Source organism: Macrobrachium nipponense, chromosome 27, assembly GCF_015104395.2.
Source record: "Macrobrachium nipponense isolate FS-2020 chromosome 27, ASM1510439v2, whole genome shotgun sequence".
NCBI classification, from domain to species: domain Eukaryota; kingdom Metazoa; phylum Arthropoda; class Malacostraca; order Decapoda; family Palaemonidae; genus Macrobrachium; species Macrobrachium nipponense.
The window spans coordinates 40,353,657-40,370,387 of record NC_087216.1 but is presented as its reverse complement, the minus strand read 5'-3'; the positions used below and the strand labels follow the sequence as shown (position 1 = coordinate 40,370,387).

At 39.9% G+C, this 16,731-nt stretch overlaps 1 protein-coding gene across 1 annotated transcript in view; it reads right to left on the bottom strand.

Annotated features, from left to right (window-relative positions):
• LOC135201041 (serrate RNA effector molecule homolog) overlaps window positions 1-16,731 on the bottom strand; it is a 162,135-nt gene that overhangs the window by 56,880 nt on the left and 88,524 nt on the right. Inside the window, 1 exon segment of the mRNA XM_064229888.1 lies at window positions 14,445-14,620. Within this exon segment, the coding sequence (XP_064085958.1) occupies window positions 14,445-14,620 (176 nt within the window).

Genomic DNA, 16,731 nt, shown 5'->3' with positions numbered 1-16,731 from the left:
AAGAGGAGGTTTCTCTTCCGTTCGCCACGAAATTAGTGGAGAAGTCCCTTCAGGCAGTCCTCAAGGATGAGCCCATCCCACAGTTGAGGGAGGCGGAGTCTACTTCTCCGCTCTTCCCGGCCTTCGGAGAATTGTGGGAGAACTTGCCAGCTACGTTCACGCTTGGTAAGCTCAAACCGGACTGCGCCATGGACCAGTTTCGGCGAGAAATACCAAGGCTGCCGGATTCCCTAATCCAGGCAGAGTTTGATGCGCGAACCAGGTTTGGCAGGTCCCTCAATTCCCTTATAATTACGGAAAATGGCTGCCCTCTCTTATGCTACGGAAACCGCTGTTCAAGATTCTGGCGAAATCTCAGTTCCAGACGGTTCTAACGACGCTTTTGACTTCTTCCAGGCTAGGAGGAACTGCCGAAAGCATGTTCTACAAGAGTGTACCATTAGGCATGAGCCGAATAGACTCTTGGCCTCTAGCATGTGGGGAGCGGATCTCTTCCCAGAGTCCGCGGTTTAACGAAGTACACCACGAAGCTGCTAGGCTCAACCAGAGCCCTTAGAGCTAGGTGGGGTATTTCCTCGAAGAGGAAACAGGAGTCCGTTCCCACCTGCTGGTAAGAAACCGAAGAAGGCTGGTAAGAGGTTCCAGCCATATAAAAAACAAATCCAGCAACAGCAGCAATTTGTTGCAGGCGGTCCCGGTTACCCAACAAGGACACCTGCAGTTCAAAGCAGAATCAGCCTATCCTCCTGTTGCCCCCTCAATCTCAGCCATCCACTTCCTACGCTATCTCGCCGGCCCTTCAACCCTGCATATGAGGCTCAAGGCTACAATCAGCCGAGAGGTAGGGCGAGAGGTTGTTACTTTCGTCAGCGTGGCGCAGGAAGGGGTACGAGGAGCAGACAGTTCAGAGGAGGGCGTGGTGGCCAACCCGCCCATCAACAATGAGGCTCCCCAGGTAGGAGAGAGGCTGTTCCTCTTCCGCCACAGGTGGGGGTTCAGCAATCTGGGCACAGAGCATAGGTGTACCAAAGGATTGGGCTGAGTTTTGGTGGATCAAAGATCCTCCTCCAATCAAATCATTCACCAGATACCGTCAAAGGAATTGACAGATTACGCGGAAGAACTCCTTCAGAAAGGAGCTATTGCGAGAGTCAAGCATCTAAAATTTCAAGGTCGCTTATTCAGCGTGCCAAAGAAAGGCTCAACAAAAAGAAGGGTAATCTTAGACTTGTCAAAGCTAAACTCTTTCATTTCGTTGCGACAAGTTCAAGATGCTTACCCTCTCGCAAGTAAGGACCTTACTTCCGCGTGGCCGTCACATGCTCCATCGATCTTACAGACGCATACTACATATCCCTTTATCCATAGCCAGGCACTTCCGCCCATTCCTAGGATTCAGGCTAGGAAATCAAACATTCTCTTTCAAAGTGATGCCCTTCGGTCTGAATGTAGCCCCCAGGTGGTATTCACAAAAATAGCAAGAACGTGGTTGTTCAACAATTGAGAGCTCAGGGAATCATGGTAGCAGCATACCTCGACGATTGGTTGATCTGGGCACCAACAGTCGAGGAATGTCTCAAAGCCACCAAAAAGGTAGTTCACTTTCTGGAACATCTGGGGTTCAGATAAACAAAACGAAATCCAGACTTACTCCGGAATCTCGTTTTCAGTGGCTAGGAATCCAATGGGATTTGTTTCTTCCCACAATCTGTCAATTCCAGTGGCCAAACGGAAGGAAATAGCAAAATCTGTCAGACAATTTCTCAAATGCAAGCAAAGTCAAGAAGAAACCAGGAGAGAATCCTAGGGTCTCTTCAGTTTGCTTCGGTAACAGATATCCTTCTGAAAGCAAGGCTGAAAGATATAAATCGAATTTGGACGGTCAAGAGCACTAAATCCAAATATCGAGACAAGTTGTCAGTAATCCCACAGATCCTCCGCAACCAACTACGGCCTTGGTCAAAAGTAAAGAACTTAGCCAAGAAAGTACCCCCCTTCAATATCCCCTCCCAGTGTTAACCATTCACACGGATGCATCCCTGTCCGGGTGGGGGGGATACTCTCAGTTCAAACAGGTTCAGGGGACTTGGTCAGTTCATTTCGCCAGCTCCACATAAACGTGGAAGAAGCAATGGCAGTATTTCTCACTCTGAAGAGACTGCTTCCCCGAAGAAGTCTCATCTAAGGCTAGTTTGGACAGTGCAGTGGTAGTTCATTGCATCAACAGAGGAGGGTCCAAATCCAAGCATGTGAATCATGTCATGATAGCCATCTTTGCATTAGCAAACAAACACAAACCAAAGGCATCTGTCTGCCACTCACCTGGCAGGAGTAAGGAATGTGATAGCAGACGCCCTGTCCCGGTCAGTTCCTCTGGAATCAGAGTGGTCTCTGGACGACGGGTCATTCCAGTGGGGTAAGCCGGAGAGTCCCAGGTCTCCAAGTGGATCTCTTCGCCTCACAAGCGAACCACAAGCTCCCTTGCTATGTGGCCCCCAACCTGGACCCTCTGGCGGCTTATGCCACGGACGCCCTGTCGTTGGATTGGAATCAGTGGAGGAGAATTATATTTTTCCTCCAGTGAATCTTCTCTTGAAAGTCCTAAGCAAACTAAGGTCTTTCAAAGGGATAGTAGCTCTGATTGCTCCGGACTGGCCCAAGAGCAACTGGCATCCTCTTCTTCTGGAATTGGGTCTCCGACCTCAACGGATCCCCAATCCCAAGCTATCACAATCAGTACAAATGAGGACTGTGTTCGCTTTTCCCCCGCTCAGGAATTCTCCAGACCCTAACTTTATGGACTTCATGAAGTTTGCGGCTAATAAAGATGCTGATATTGACCCACAGAATATTCTCTTCCTAGAATCAGATAAGAGAGAGTCAACCATTAGACAATATGACTCAGCTGTTAAAAATTAGCATCTTTCTTGAGAGAATCGAACACTACAACCATGACAGTTAATTTGGCTATATCCTTTTTTCAGGTCCTTGTTTGAAAAAGGTTTAGCAGCTAGCACGATTACCACTCATAAATCGGCTTTGAAGAAAAATCTTTCAAGTAGGTTTTCAGATAGATCTGACTGAATCTTATTTCACATCTATCTCTAAAGCCTGTGCTAGACTTAGACCTTCTCAGAGGCCTACTACAGTTTCATGGTTCTTGAATGATGTCCTCAAACTAGCTTCAGATACTGACAAAACAATACATCCTGTACATTCATAATGCTCCTGAGGAAGACATTATTCTTATTAAGCCTAGCCTCAGGAGCCAGAATTTCAGAACTGTCGGCTCTATCCAGGGATGCGGGTCATGTGGAATTCCTTCCCCATCAGGAGAAGTTCTACTTGCTCCGGATCGTAGCTTTTTAGCCAAAAATGAGGATCCTCTTGCAAGGTGGGCTCCTTGGAAGGTTATCCCACTTCCACAGGATCCTTCTCTCTGCCCAGTATCAACTCTTAGAGCCTTTCTATCTCGTACTTCTTCAAGATCCTCAGGTGCTCTCTTCATGAGAGAAAAGGTGGTACTTTGTCAGTAAAAGGTATTAAAACAACAAATCCTTTACTTCATTAAACAAGCCAACCTGAGTCATTCCCAAAAGACATGATATCAGGGGAGTAGCCACCTCAATTAATTATTTCAACATATGAATTTTGAGGATCTTAAAAAAGTATACTGGATGGAAATCCCCGACAGTCTTTAAACGGCATTATTTAAAGTCCTTGGAATCTTTAAAGTTTTTCAGCAGTAGCAGCGGGAAACATTGTTTCCCTGATACTGTATAGTAGTTGTAGTATAGATCCAGGTCTCCTTTCTACCTACATCAGCCAACATGCCTCACCTATCGCCAGGCTACTCGAATATCATAGCCTTAGCCGTTGAATCCATATAGTGGATTGTCCTTATTTTTTTGCTAGGGACATCCACACTTGTAACTGATAATGTACTTCAGTGTACCTACCCTTATTTTTATGCTAGGGTAGGACACAATGTGTTTGTATATATTCACCCATTTTTGTATTTATGATGAACTTCAGTGTACCTACCCAATTATTTTTATGCTAGGGTAGGACACAATGTGTTTGTATATATTTTGCAATACTTGTATTAATGATGGACTTCAGTGTACCTACCCTTATTTTTATGCTAGGGTAGGACACAATGAGTTTGTATATTTTGTAAATTTGTTAAGTAAACCCTTTTTCTTTATATTACATGCATCACTGTAATTTACTGTAATTACCATTTAAGTACTTTAAGATTACTAACGTTCTATTGTTTTACTGTTTAGTATAAGTTAGTTAAGTGCTTAGTTTGTATGCTTTAATTGATTTACTTATATTATATCCATCATTTTACACTGTTTTTCATTGTCCCTTTTTTCCCATCTTGTCTGTTTCTCTGGTACTCTTTCATAGGCCGCACGAGCTGAGCCCAGAAAAGGGATTTTGACGAAGGAAAAATCTATTTCTGGGTGATTGGCTCGTGTCGCCCTATGAAACCCCCCCTTTATGGTTTGTTTCCCCCCCTTGCAGGACAAGATGTATTTTAGTTGTTTTAGATTAAGGATGTCCGCTAGGGGCGCTGCTGTCCGTGGCGTCCTCTAGTAGTAGTAGTAGAGGCTTTGCATCTCCCGTTTTGGTATCAGCTCTCTCTTGGGGGGATTCTGATGGGAAGTTCTAATTGGTGTTTGTCTCGTGGTAGTGTTCCACACTCGCCCCTATTATCATACCGACATTCTTTTTAAGAGTGAGCGAGTCAGTTTTACTGACATTTTCTTAATTTTGTTTTTCTCTGGTAATTTTAGGTTAATTTTACCTAGAAAGAATGATATTAAGGATCCTTTCATAGGGCGACACGAGCCAATCACCCGAAATAGATTTTTCCTTCGTCAAAATCCCTTTTATAAAAAAATATAATTTTTATATAAGTAACTTAGCTGAATCAAACACTGCAAGGGGGTGGGATGAATGGACTTATCTAATTCAATGCACTGAAGAAATGTTATTACTGAACTAGAAGAGTGGCTAACGTTTGTTGCTTGCTTACCTGGTAAGAGAACTACAGTAAATGTTGCCTTTGGTGGTGCTCATCTAAACCTGTAGTGGCGTGGCAATTGGCAGGGAGTCACCTCTACATGAGTGGGAGTCTTGCAATGGGGTAGATGCCTGACCGCTGACAGGATGTAATATAGAAAAATCATGCCCTTGCCCTGGCAGCAGTACCATAACAACAAAACCAGAGAAGAAACCTGTCACCATTCAAGAAACTGATATTAAAAATCACTAATCAACCAACGAACTGGTGGATCCTCCAGATATCAAGTAACTCCCAGGCTCTACAAAAATTCAACATCCTTACCACAAGACATTTTAGAGAGATCGGGTCTCTCCTAGGCTTCCTCACCCAATGCCTGCCAGCCACTGCCAAGGACCAAGGGTACTGAAGTTCTTAATACTTTTTCAATTTCTTTCAAATAGTGCGACGCAAAGATAGACTTGGACCTCCAATAAGTTGATTGAAGGATAGATGAGAGCAGCAAGTTATGCTTGGAGAGGGAGGTGGTTATTGCGTTGACCTCATGAGCTCTAACTTTAAACAATGGGAAGGAGTTCTCCTGCATCTGGGAGTGTGCTTTGGATATCAGGTCTGTAGTGAAGAATGAAAAGGTGTTCTTACATAGCGGACGAGAGGGATTCTTAATAGAACACCAGAGGTTGCTTGAAGGTCCTCTGATCTCAGTTCTACTCGGGTAATACCTCGGTGCTCTGACCAGGCAAAAGAGTGCAGCCATGGCTTACTAGGATCTTCATTCTTGGCTAGGAAGCCCAAGGTAACAGAGCAGACTGCATTGCCTTGGGAGAATCCGAGTCTTCTGTCTATTGCATGCAGCTCACTTATGCGTTTAGCCGTGGCTATGGCTACTAGGAACAGAGTTTTCTGTAAGAGGTTCTTGAGGGAAGCAGACTTGAGGGGCTCGAAAGGAGGGTCCGCAAGCCACTTAAGAACTACATCTAAGTTACATGATACCACTGCAGACGTCTTCTGTTTGGATGTATCAAAAGACTTCAAAGAGGTCATGACGGGCTTAAGGGGGCCGGCCAGCTAATGCCATTTTTTAAGGACAGGACTTTGATATTCATACCACTTAATAAGGTGACTTGGGACATCTCCACACTGCATATGATTTTCGCCTCTGACCTTCGGTTTTGTGACGCCAGGGCGATTTATCCCGAAAATAACCATTTTTCAAATTCTATCTCCTCCCTTGATATTTAATATGAAGATCTGGGATTACTACCATATATAGACCTGATGTAGACCTCCAATCGAATGGAGAGTTTTTTTTCTAAAAGTCATTTTTTTGCTAGATGTGAATTTTTCAATATGGTAAAAAAATAAACCCTATAAATCAGGAGAAAAAAGAATTAATACAAAAAAAAATAAAACAAAAAAAAAAAAAAAGGGAAAAAAAAAAAAGGCGAAAAAAAAATTGGAAAAAAGGGCTCTATTTGATTGTTCTATAATGTCTTTCGGAGTTATATACCAAATTCCAATGTTATAGCTTTAAAACTAAGTGAGAAGATAGATTTTGAAGGTCAATAAGTATAGTTTTGAGATACGGGCGTTCAAAGTTTTCCTTCGTATTTCTATAAAGACAATGTTAATAAATAATGATTATTATGAATGTATATTTCTTTTTTTGTGTATTAATAAACCAAAACTATTTTATTTATCATAATTTAATCATAAATGAAGATCCCTTTGCTCATATATCGCAGCCTGGGGCACTGCTTGAGGCAAGATGGGGCACTCCTTCCTACGCAATTCTCTCCCTCCCCTTCACTAACTCGGCCTATTACTGCGAATTTTTTTCTTCTGTATGTTAGCGAGATGTTTTCCTTGTATTTTCCTCTTTGGCATGAAGAAATTCTTGCCCAAAACAAAGATAAACAAACGTAAATGCAAAGAATGTTAGAGGTGAAACTCGAAAGTGTACTTTTTTTTTTTTTTTTTTTTTTTTACACAAAGACAATTTAATAAATCATGATTATTATGAATTTCATATTCCATTTGGGTGGGATTAAAAACCAAAAACCAAAAACTTTGTTATTTATCATAAATGAAGATCTCTTTGCTCAAAGATCGTAGCCTTGGGCACAGAGTGACGTGTACTGTCAGGCAAGAAGGGGGCGTTACTAAGGCAACCCTACCCTCTCTCTTCACTAACTACGAGTATATTACGATATTCTGTAATAATACTAGAGCGATTTTTCTTCGTCTGTATGTTAGCGAGATGTTTTCCTTGTCTTTTCCTCATTGGCATGATGAAATTCTTGCCGAAACATACATAAACATACGTAAATGCAAGCGAATGTCAAGAGGTGAAATGGAACGTGTAAACTACTTGATGTCTGTGATCGCACTAATTCATGACTGGACTTGGTAGCTGAGCCTGAAGTCTCCTTCTCGACTTGGGGAATGTCTACAGATGCCATTTCTCCTAATTTCTTTGACAATAATTATAAAAATTTACAATAATAGAAGAAATATTGCATTTTCTTGTACGGATCAGTGTTTTAGGCTTATTGAGTTATGATAACTAATTTCCCTGTAACTACGAAAGTAAGAGGAATTTTGACGAAATATTTCGTATACGTATTCTCAATTGCCATATGAAGCTCCATGAATTTTTTCATGACTGCATTTTTCGCCCTATACCACCATATATAGAGGTTCCGGCCGGCCCCCTTAATTAGTCAAAAGATACAAATTACGATGCTTAAAAACTGCGCAAAGCTTAGTTTGGTAACCTTAAATGGTGGGCGAAGAAAGGTTCTTAGAAGTCCTTTAAGTAAAGAAGAAAATCCCCAATCTGGGCTACAGGTGTTTGAGAAGACGAGATGTGTCTGAGGCACCATCTACGGAACACTCCCCACTTTGACTGGCTATCATTGCAAGTAGACTGGCATTTGCACTTTGCAATAGCCTCTGCAGCTGCTCTTGAAAATCCTTTTGCTCTGACAAACTTCCTGACTGTCTAAAGCCTGTCAGAGCGAGAGTGGACAACCCTTGGTGTTATCTCCCGAAATGTGGTTGTTTGAGCATCCATGGTCTTTGGGGAGCTGCCACGGGAAGTCTACCAGAAGATGAAGGAGGTCCGGATATCATTCCTTTGTGGGCCAGAATGGAGCGATGAGAATCACTGAAACTTTGCTGTGAGATGCCAACTTGTTTAGGACTTCCCTGACCAAGCTGAGGGGAGGGAAGGCATAGAGGTCCAGACCTGACCAGTCTAACAGCATGGTATCTGTCGCCCAAACCAGAGGATCCAGGGCTGGAGAGCAGAAAAGCGGAAGGTGGTATTTTCTTGACGTTGCAAACAAATCTATGAGGGGTCTGCCCACAATCTCCACAGGTCGGTGGAAATCCTGTCGTCCGGGGTACATTTGGTGGGAGGGACTTGTGTCCAATGGCTCAGCCTGTCCACCAGGACATTTAATTTCCCCTGAATAAAGCGGGTGAAGAGTGTCACTCGATTCTGATGAACAGCAAATGTCCCTCTTCTTCAGCACCCCAAAGGCGAAGAGACACACAAGTTCCAAAGAGCCAACACGAATGGCTTTATCAGCACATGAAAACTTGCCAAAAAGGTATGCAGTAATGGCTTCGTCAAATCCTTTGGTGTTTTCAACCTTTTTAGCGAGGGCTCCTACTGTCCAGCCCAGGAAACTGAACAACTTGAACACATAAAGGTTCTTCACTAAGTGGTCCAATTCCACAGGAGGAAAATTTGGCTGAAGTGAAGGCTGTGCAACAAGAAGAGTTGATGAGGCTAGAGAAGTCCCCTTCGGAGGAGGCAGCTTCTCCAGTAGTGTAACACCTATAGTTTTCTTGATCAAAAGAGAGGGAGGGTGTGCAAACGTAGCCTTCCTTTGCACTCTCTTCACTGAGAGCCTCTGTGATAACCTTCATTGCTTTCTTAGACAAAGAAGAAAGCACCATCTTAGGAAGGAGAGAAACCAACCCGAGTCTTTGACATAAACAGGCAGAATACGATGGAATAGCTGGCATCAAGAAGTCCAGATAATTCACTAAGAGAAAAGGAAGGAGAGACTTGTACACAGTAGGTTGTGCAGTGTTGTTCAGCATCCTTTTTGTCTTCCAAAGAAATCTGAAATAGGTCAGTAGCAGTCTTGGTGGTATCTCCTGCAGGAGCTTTCCTGATATAATTCAGGATCTCGGTTAGCTGATCCTTGAATAGAGCAAGAGAGGGTTGTCCGATTCTGAAGCATGAGCTTCTTGTTGCTGATGAGAGGAGTGTCCAGAAGAAGAGGAGTGTTGCAAGTCCATACCAGTCACAGGTGCATGATGAACAAGAGCGGGAGCAGGAAGTGTGGGAGTAAGAGCAGGAAGCACGGGAGCAAGAGCTGCGCGTGCAGGAGCTAGAGATGGGAGTGTGCCCGGGAGTGGGCTCTCAGGTATGGGAGCCTCGTGATGAGACAGATGACTAGCATGGGGCTTCTGGTAATTAGCGTCCTTGGGAGAACATGGCCCAAGTGAATCCCATGGAGGAGTAGGCAACTGCATAGTTGCAAAACCTGAGGGATCTACCCCATAGCTGCACAAAGGAAGAGCGATGTCGGAGGTGTCCTTATGCTGCTTGATCGGCATGGGAGGCTCAGGATCTGAATCCAGCATATGCCTTTTCAATGGCCTAGAAGAGTTGAGGTAGCGTCTATGACGCCCGTAATTGGACTCCGAATCTGAACTGGAGGATAAATGGCGCACATCCACTGACATACCTTCCAACGGCAGTTGGTCGAATACTGGGATTTAACAACAGGATCTGTGGGCAAACCCCAACAGTCTCCCTTGGACCTCTTGTATGTCTTCACCATGGTGCAGGGGAGTGGAACAGTGACCTTTGTAGGCGAACTGACAGGACAGGAACCACCTCCTCCACTAAAAACTTCACTGGACACTTTATCATTGTTCACTTTGTTACCACAAACACACTCAAACTTGTCCATGAGAACTCGAAGGGACACTTCTAACTCAGCCACAGAATTCTGAATTAACCCTAGATTTGAGACTGCCAATGGTATCGGGTTCAGAAGCATGGGAGTAGGACTGAGGATGGGAGAAAGGTGATTACCAGGAGTAAAGGGAAGAGCAAGACCAGAGTGACTTGGGCTTAGTTGGAGAATCTCTACTAATAGAGGCACTACTTTCTGCACAAGCAGCCACCTTTCCAATCCTATTCTTCTCCAACTTATTCAGCTGCAACTCAAGAAGGTTCCACCTACTCTCATCCCAGTCCTCACACTCACTGCAAGTAAGCTTTCTCATACAAACCTGCCCCCTACACTTACTGCACATGGGATGTGCATCATAGCACAGCTTGGTCAACCTAGTTCTGCAGCCTTCAGTACAATAGCTAAGACTGGAAGTGTTAGAATCTGACATACTGGCTAACTAAAGCTAAGGAGAAAGAAGCTAAAGTTGCAAATTAAATCAAACAGATGGCAAAAGTCGAAAACCAACTGAACAGGAATTCAAGAGCATGACAAAATGTTGTCGACTGCGTAGCATGAGTAAGAATGACGCCAATGGCGTCTGTCGCTCGCCAGCTACCGTTGAGGTGGGCGGGGGCCTGTCAGCCCTGTTCTACAAGTCACTTGTTTGTGAATTTTTGAATTTAGGATGTCGTGCAAGGCATAATCATTAGCTAAGTAATTACTTGGTAAGTTACTTATATAAAATCAAAGAGCAGGTGTACATGCTTCGCTGGTGGTCTGTGGGTGTTTGTTCCCTTGCACTCCCGTCATTTTTCAGTTTACCTTATTAAAATGATATGTCTTATTTCCATAATTTTCACTCTATTCACTTTAGCCCCAGGGGAACTTTCACTAATTTGCAGATCTTTCTTTGGGCAGTACCTCTAAAATTAGCACTAATTTCTAGACCCCAGTTAAAGAATACTAATAAGAATATCATCAGTAAGAATATCCAAAGTGGCTGTTATTACATATTCATGTAAATCATCTTTATATTTATTATCTTAACATGAATAAGGCATATCCACATCATTAATGACTCAAGTTCCTTGCAATCTTAATCAAATGAAAAGCAATTTTACCCAATGTTTGTGAACATTTGAAATGTCATTTTTGAGGGAAAATTGACATCAATTCAAGACTGAATTAATTTGGGGATAATTAGAGTATGAATGAATTTATCATTGAAACCTAGAGTCAGGTAAATATGCTAATCATCATTCCAGTTTTGAATAACAAATATGAAAATGCATAGATTAATTAATAAATCTTGCAGGAAGATATGGTCAAACTGCTTTGTTTTAACAACCAACTAGTTTCTAAGCTTTGATACAATTTATTCCTAGAATTTTACCTTAAAAAAATCCTACTAAATTACGCTTATTGAGTCATGTTATTAATCTCATGTAACAACTTATTAAAACAAATTATTACCACAGTTACAAGTCCTAACTCTACCAGTTCTATTATTCAAATAGAACAAGAATGCAGGGCCATTGACTTGACATTCAAGCTTTTAACCCTTAAACGCCGAAGCGGTAAAAAAAAAAAAAAATAAAAAAAAAAAAAAATCTTCCCGGTGTGACCGGAGGGTGGTTCAGAGTGTGCGGCGGAAAGCGGAAAAAATATTTTTCTTTTTTTCAAAAAATCACAGCGCGCTTAGTTTTCAAGATTAAGAGTTCATTTTTTACTCCTTTTTGTCATTGGCTGAAGTTTAGTATGCAATCATCAGAAAATGAAAAAAATAATCCATATCATATATAATAATGCGTATATGATAGTGCAAAAACGAAATTTCATATATTTAATGATTCAATCGCGCGGTGCGCGAAACGGTTAAAGGTAACCAGTTACTTTTTTTTCATTGTAATGAACACTAAATTGCAATCATTTTGATATATAACACATTGTAAAACGATAAAAGCAACACAGAGAAAATATTATCACAAAATAATGCATGAATTCGGAACGCGCAGACGTAAACAAATATTTTTTTTAAAAAATTCACCATAAATCTAAATATTGTCCTAGAGACTTCCAATTTCTTTCAAAATGAAGACAAATGATTGAATATTACTATACTGTAAGAATATTAGCTTAGAAATGCAGTTTTCGACCATATCTAAAGAGTTAAAGTTGACAGAATGTCGAATTTTTTTATATATATATTTTTTATATGCAATTATTTTGGAAATAAGAAAAGCTACAACCTTCAAATATTTTTCGTTTTATTGTACATGAAATTGCGCACATTTTCATATATAAAACTCTATGAAATGCCTAATATGAAACGGAGCAAATATTCTGAGAATGGAACGTACGCATTTCGGAGATTTGTGGCGGAGAATCCGCGCGCGAAGGGAAGGAAAGTTTTTTTTTTTTTTTTTTTTTTTGTTAAAATTCACCATAAATCTAAATATTGTGCGAGAGACTTTGAACTTGTTTCAAGATGAAGATAAATGACTGAATATTACTAGACTAAGAGTTTTAGCTTACAATTGCATTTTTCGACCATTTCGGTAGTCAAATTTGACCGAACGTGGTTTTTTTTCTATTTATCGTGATTTATATGCAAATATTTCAAAAATGAGAAAAGCTACAACTTTCAATTATTTTTTGTTGTATTCTACATGAAATTGCGCACATTTTCATATATAAAACTTTATGTAACGGCTAATTTAAAATGGTGCAAACATTACCACAATCGCACGTATGATTTTTTTGGAAGTGTTACCGCGTGGACGTAAAGAAAATGTTATTTTTTTCATAAATTCACCATAAATCGAAATATTGTGCTAGAGACTTCCAATTTGTTGCAAAATGAAGGTAAATGCTTGAATATTACTAGAATATAAGCATTTTAGCTTACAATTGCGTTTTTCGACCATTTGGGTAGAGTCAAAATTGACCGAAGGTTGGAAATTTATCACTTATCATTTTTTTATATGAAAATATTTCAAAATTGATAAAAGCTACAACCATGGGTTGTTTTTAGTTGTATTGTGCATAAAATTGCGCACATTTTCATATATAAAACTTTACGTAACGGCTAATTTAAAATGGTGCAAACATTACCACAATCGCATGTATGAAGAGTTACCGCGCGGACGTAAGGAAAAAGTTTTTTCATAAATTCACCATAAATCGAAATATTGTGCTAGAGACTTCCAATTAGTTGCAAAATTAAGGTAAATGATTGAATATTATTAAAATATGAGTTTTAGCTTACAATTGCATTTTTTGACCATTACGGTAGAGTCAAAGTTGACCGAAGGTTGAAATTTTGGCACATCGTTATTTATATGAAAATATCTCAAAACTGATAAAAGCTACAATCATCAGTATTTTTTGTTGTATTCTACATAAAAATGCGCACATTTTCATATATAATACTCCATGTAACGGCTAATTTAAAATGGTACAAAAATTATGTCAAAGTGACGAAATAACTTCCGAGATGTGTCACAGATACTTTTTAGTGTGGCAAGAAAGAAATTCGCGCTTGCGCACCTGCGTAACGATTGTAAACAAAACAACACCTTGATCCGTGAACTCCCAGCATCCCCCAAGGCGCGTGATTCAAGAGTTTTCGGCTGGTAGGCCTAAAAGTATTTTTCTGCAAATTTTTAAAAAAACTTTTGTATGTCAACGTAAAATATGTCCAGTCGGCACCCGAGAGACAAAAAATGTAGACGTAAAATACGTCCAGTCGGCGTTTAAGGGTTAATAAATATTGATAATGAGTTATTGTACATAAAAAATATATATATTTTTTAAAACATACTTTTATTAAAATGTTCTAAAAAATAAAAATAATTTTTGTGACCACAATTTTCTTCCATGTTTGGTGGCCACGTTTTTATTTTTGTGAATGATTAATTGTAAGAAAACCCTGGTGTCTTAAAACAGTATTTTTTACTTTTTGGTGCATTTCAAAAAAAGGGTTTTAAAAAATTGAATTTTTTTATTCTATGCTTTTCAGTTTTGACAGCAATTGTAAGTGATTTATGATTATAGCCAATGAAACAACGTAAAATCCTGTCGAGCCAAAGAAGGTATGAAAAACCCACCGAAGTTTCATACAAACCCTGAGATACTGGGAGAGGTCACTGTAGGGTCACTGCTGTAAAGTTAATTGTCACCAGGATTGAGTAACTATGCAAAATTTCAAGTCAATCGGATGAAGGGAACAGGTAAAAAAAAATTGTGTTATAAGTTTTGACCCAAACAGACGCAAAGTCAAGTTAAATAAAAAATGCAAATATTACGTTTGTAAAAGTTTTATCAATTACTGAGGTCACTGAATCGTCACTGTGTTAACTCCATCATTTATGTATAAGCTGTAAAAAAATGTCTCTGTTGTATGGTTAACTTCTGCAACTTACTGCTTCCACTTCTTGCTTTGTTATGGTTGGAGCCAAGTTTCGGAGAAAAATTGATGCAGTTTTATGAAGAGCTCTTGGTTTTGGGTCTTCATCATCTTCCTTTGATTCTTCTTCACCATTCTTCTCTTGTTCTTTATTGTTTTCTTCAGCATTTTCTCCTTTGTTAGTTTCACTTTCTGAAAATATATCAGACAAATAATAAGAAAAAGTGAGAGAGAGAGAGAGAGAGAGAGAGAGAGAGAGAGAGAGAGAGAGAGAGAGAGAGAGCTAAAATTTTACTCTTTTTATATCTCCAACTCACCTGACTTAATCCAAGCATGTGTATTTTCAAGACTACTTGAAAGCCAATGGAGGCAACTTTACAGAAAACAAGGAAGTGTATATGCACAGTACTGGGAGAGAAAAACTACTTGGATAACAAATGAAGTGTGAACATATTGAGGAATGGGTACCAAAAGTTGACGTCATAGGACACGAAATAAAGTACAGAAAATGTAGTGGAGGCAGAACGAGCAAAATGCTGTGTTGTGGTAGAGAGAGCTCCTCTCATGGATAGGTTGTATATTGTGGGTGGTAAGTCTATTTTGTGGTTTTTTATAGTTGTAAGCTGGATTATATAAGAACAACAACGTGAACAGGTGGGTAGATTGCATAATTGTAGCATTTTGAATGGGTTAGGCTAGGAAAGAAATTCAACTGGATGGATCTGATGGTAAACTTTGAGACTATCTGAGATTTAGCAAGATGCAGGGAGACTATAAAGGATGGAGAGGACAAGCTGAAGATTGGCTTGTGGTGTGCGGGGAAGTGAAATATCTGGGGATAGAGATAAGAATGAGCTTAAAAGGAAAAGCTTTAGAAGTAACAAGAAGGAATAGAGATGAATTTAAGGATAAAGAGGGGTCAAAGATAATCCTAATACACATCAAGTAGTTGATCCTTTCCTTTTATTCATCTGACTTCCTTTATTTCCCCAGATCTATGGTTTCCCTTTTTGTTGCAACATCTATCTTTAATCTCTACTACTTACAACAGTACTCAATTTTATTGCAGTCACTAGTGTTTTACTATACATATTGACCAACGCTTCCAATTTTCTCCCTCCTACTACTGCTTCCCACAAATGTTTAAATATATCAATCCTTCTAGAGCCTATTCTGTTGTCTGCATTTCTTCTCCAGCCCACTATTACCTCCTTTCTTTCCTGCCTGTCAACATTTCCTTCATTTGGGCCATAGGATGTACCTTTCACATGTGATTTATCTATTTCAGGTATATTTTCTGTTTCTGGTGAGTCTTTGAATCCTAGTAACGTGTATTCTAGCTACTTCTCTTAAAGCATTTCCATGTTTAACTACTACTGTTTTCCCTGATACTCCCGCTACCTGAGCAGGTCCTCTCCATTCATTTTCATTCTCTTATATAATAACTCATCTCCCACTACTGCTTCATCAAATTTATGTTCTCTGACATTTCTATTTAAGGCAATTCTTATTTTATTACAATACTCACTACTCACTTCTCTCTTCCATAGCTTTCTCTCTGCTTACAGGATTTGAACACTGTTCTCCCATTAGATTAGGCAAGGAAGGATTTTTTCCAAATACTAATTGGTTAGGAGAGAAACCTCCATTATTTATTAAGCAGTTCCTGGCACTCACTACCCATCTTAATTCTATGGACCAATCCACTTACTCATCCTCCACCACCTTTCTTAAACTTCCTTTGATGATGCCTATGGTTTTTTCACATAATCTGTTGCTCCATGGAGATTCTGATGCTATGGCTAATACTTTATCTTTGTCATCCTCCTTACTTTTTCGTTTTGAAATTCTCCCCCATTGTCTGACAATATTTTAAAAGGCGGTCCAAATATAGCAAACCAACCATTAAAAGTTTTTATTATAGTTTCTGGTGTCCAAATATAGCAAACCAACCACCAAAAAGTCTTTATTATAGTTTCTGGTTTCCCAGCTTTTATCCAAAAAGCCTGACAATACCTTGTTGCCTTATCTACCATTACCAAGAACTTTCTCTCTTCTATCTCTCCCACATCCATTGCTACAACTTCAATGAAAGTTTTACTCCAAGAAAATCCTACTACTGGTTTAGCTGGATTTCTTGTATCTTTTAATACCTCACAATTTCCAATCAAGTCCGTTAGTAACTTTTTTATTTCTTCCTTTTTTTTCTTTATCAAATCACCACTTCATATTCTCTCCACTTCCAAGACCAAGCTGTAGATGTAATTTCATCATTGTGCCTTTAATTTCCCTCAGACTCTCTC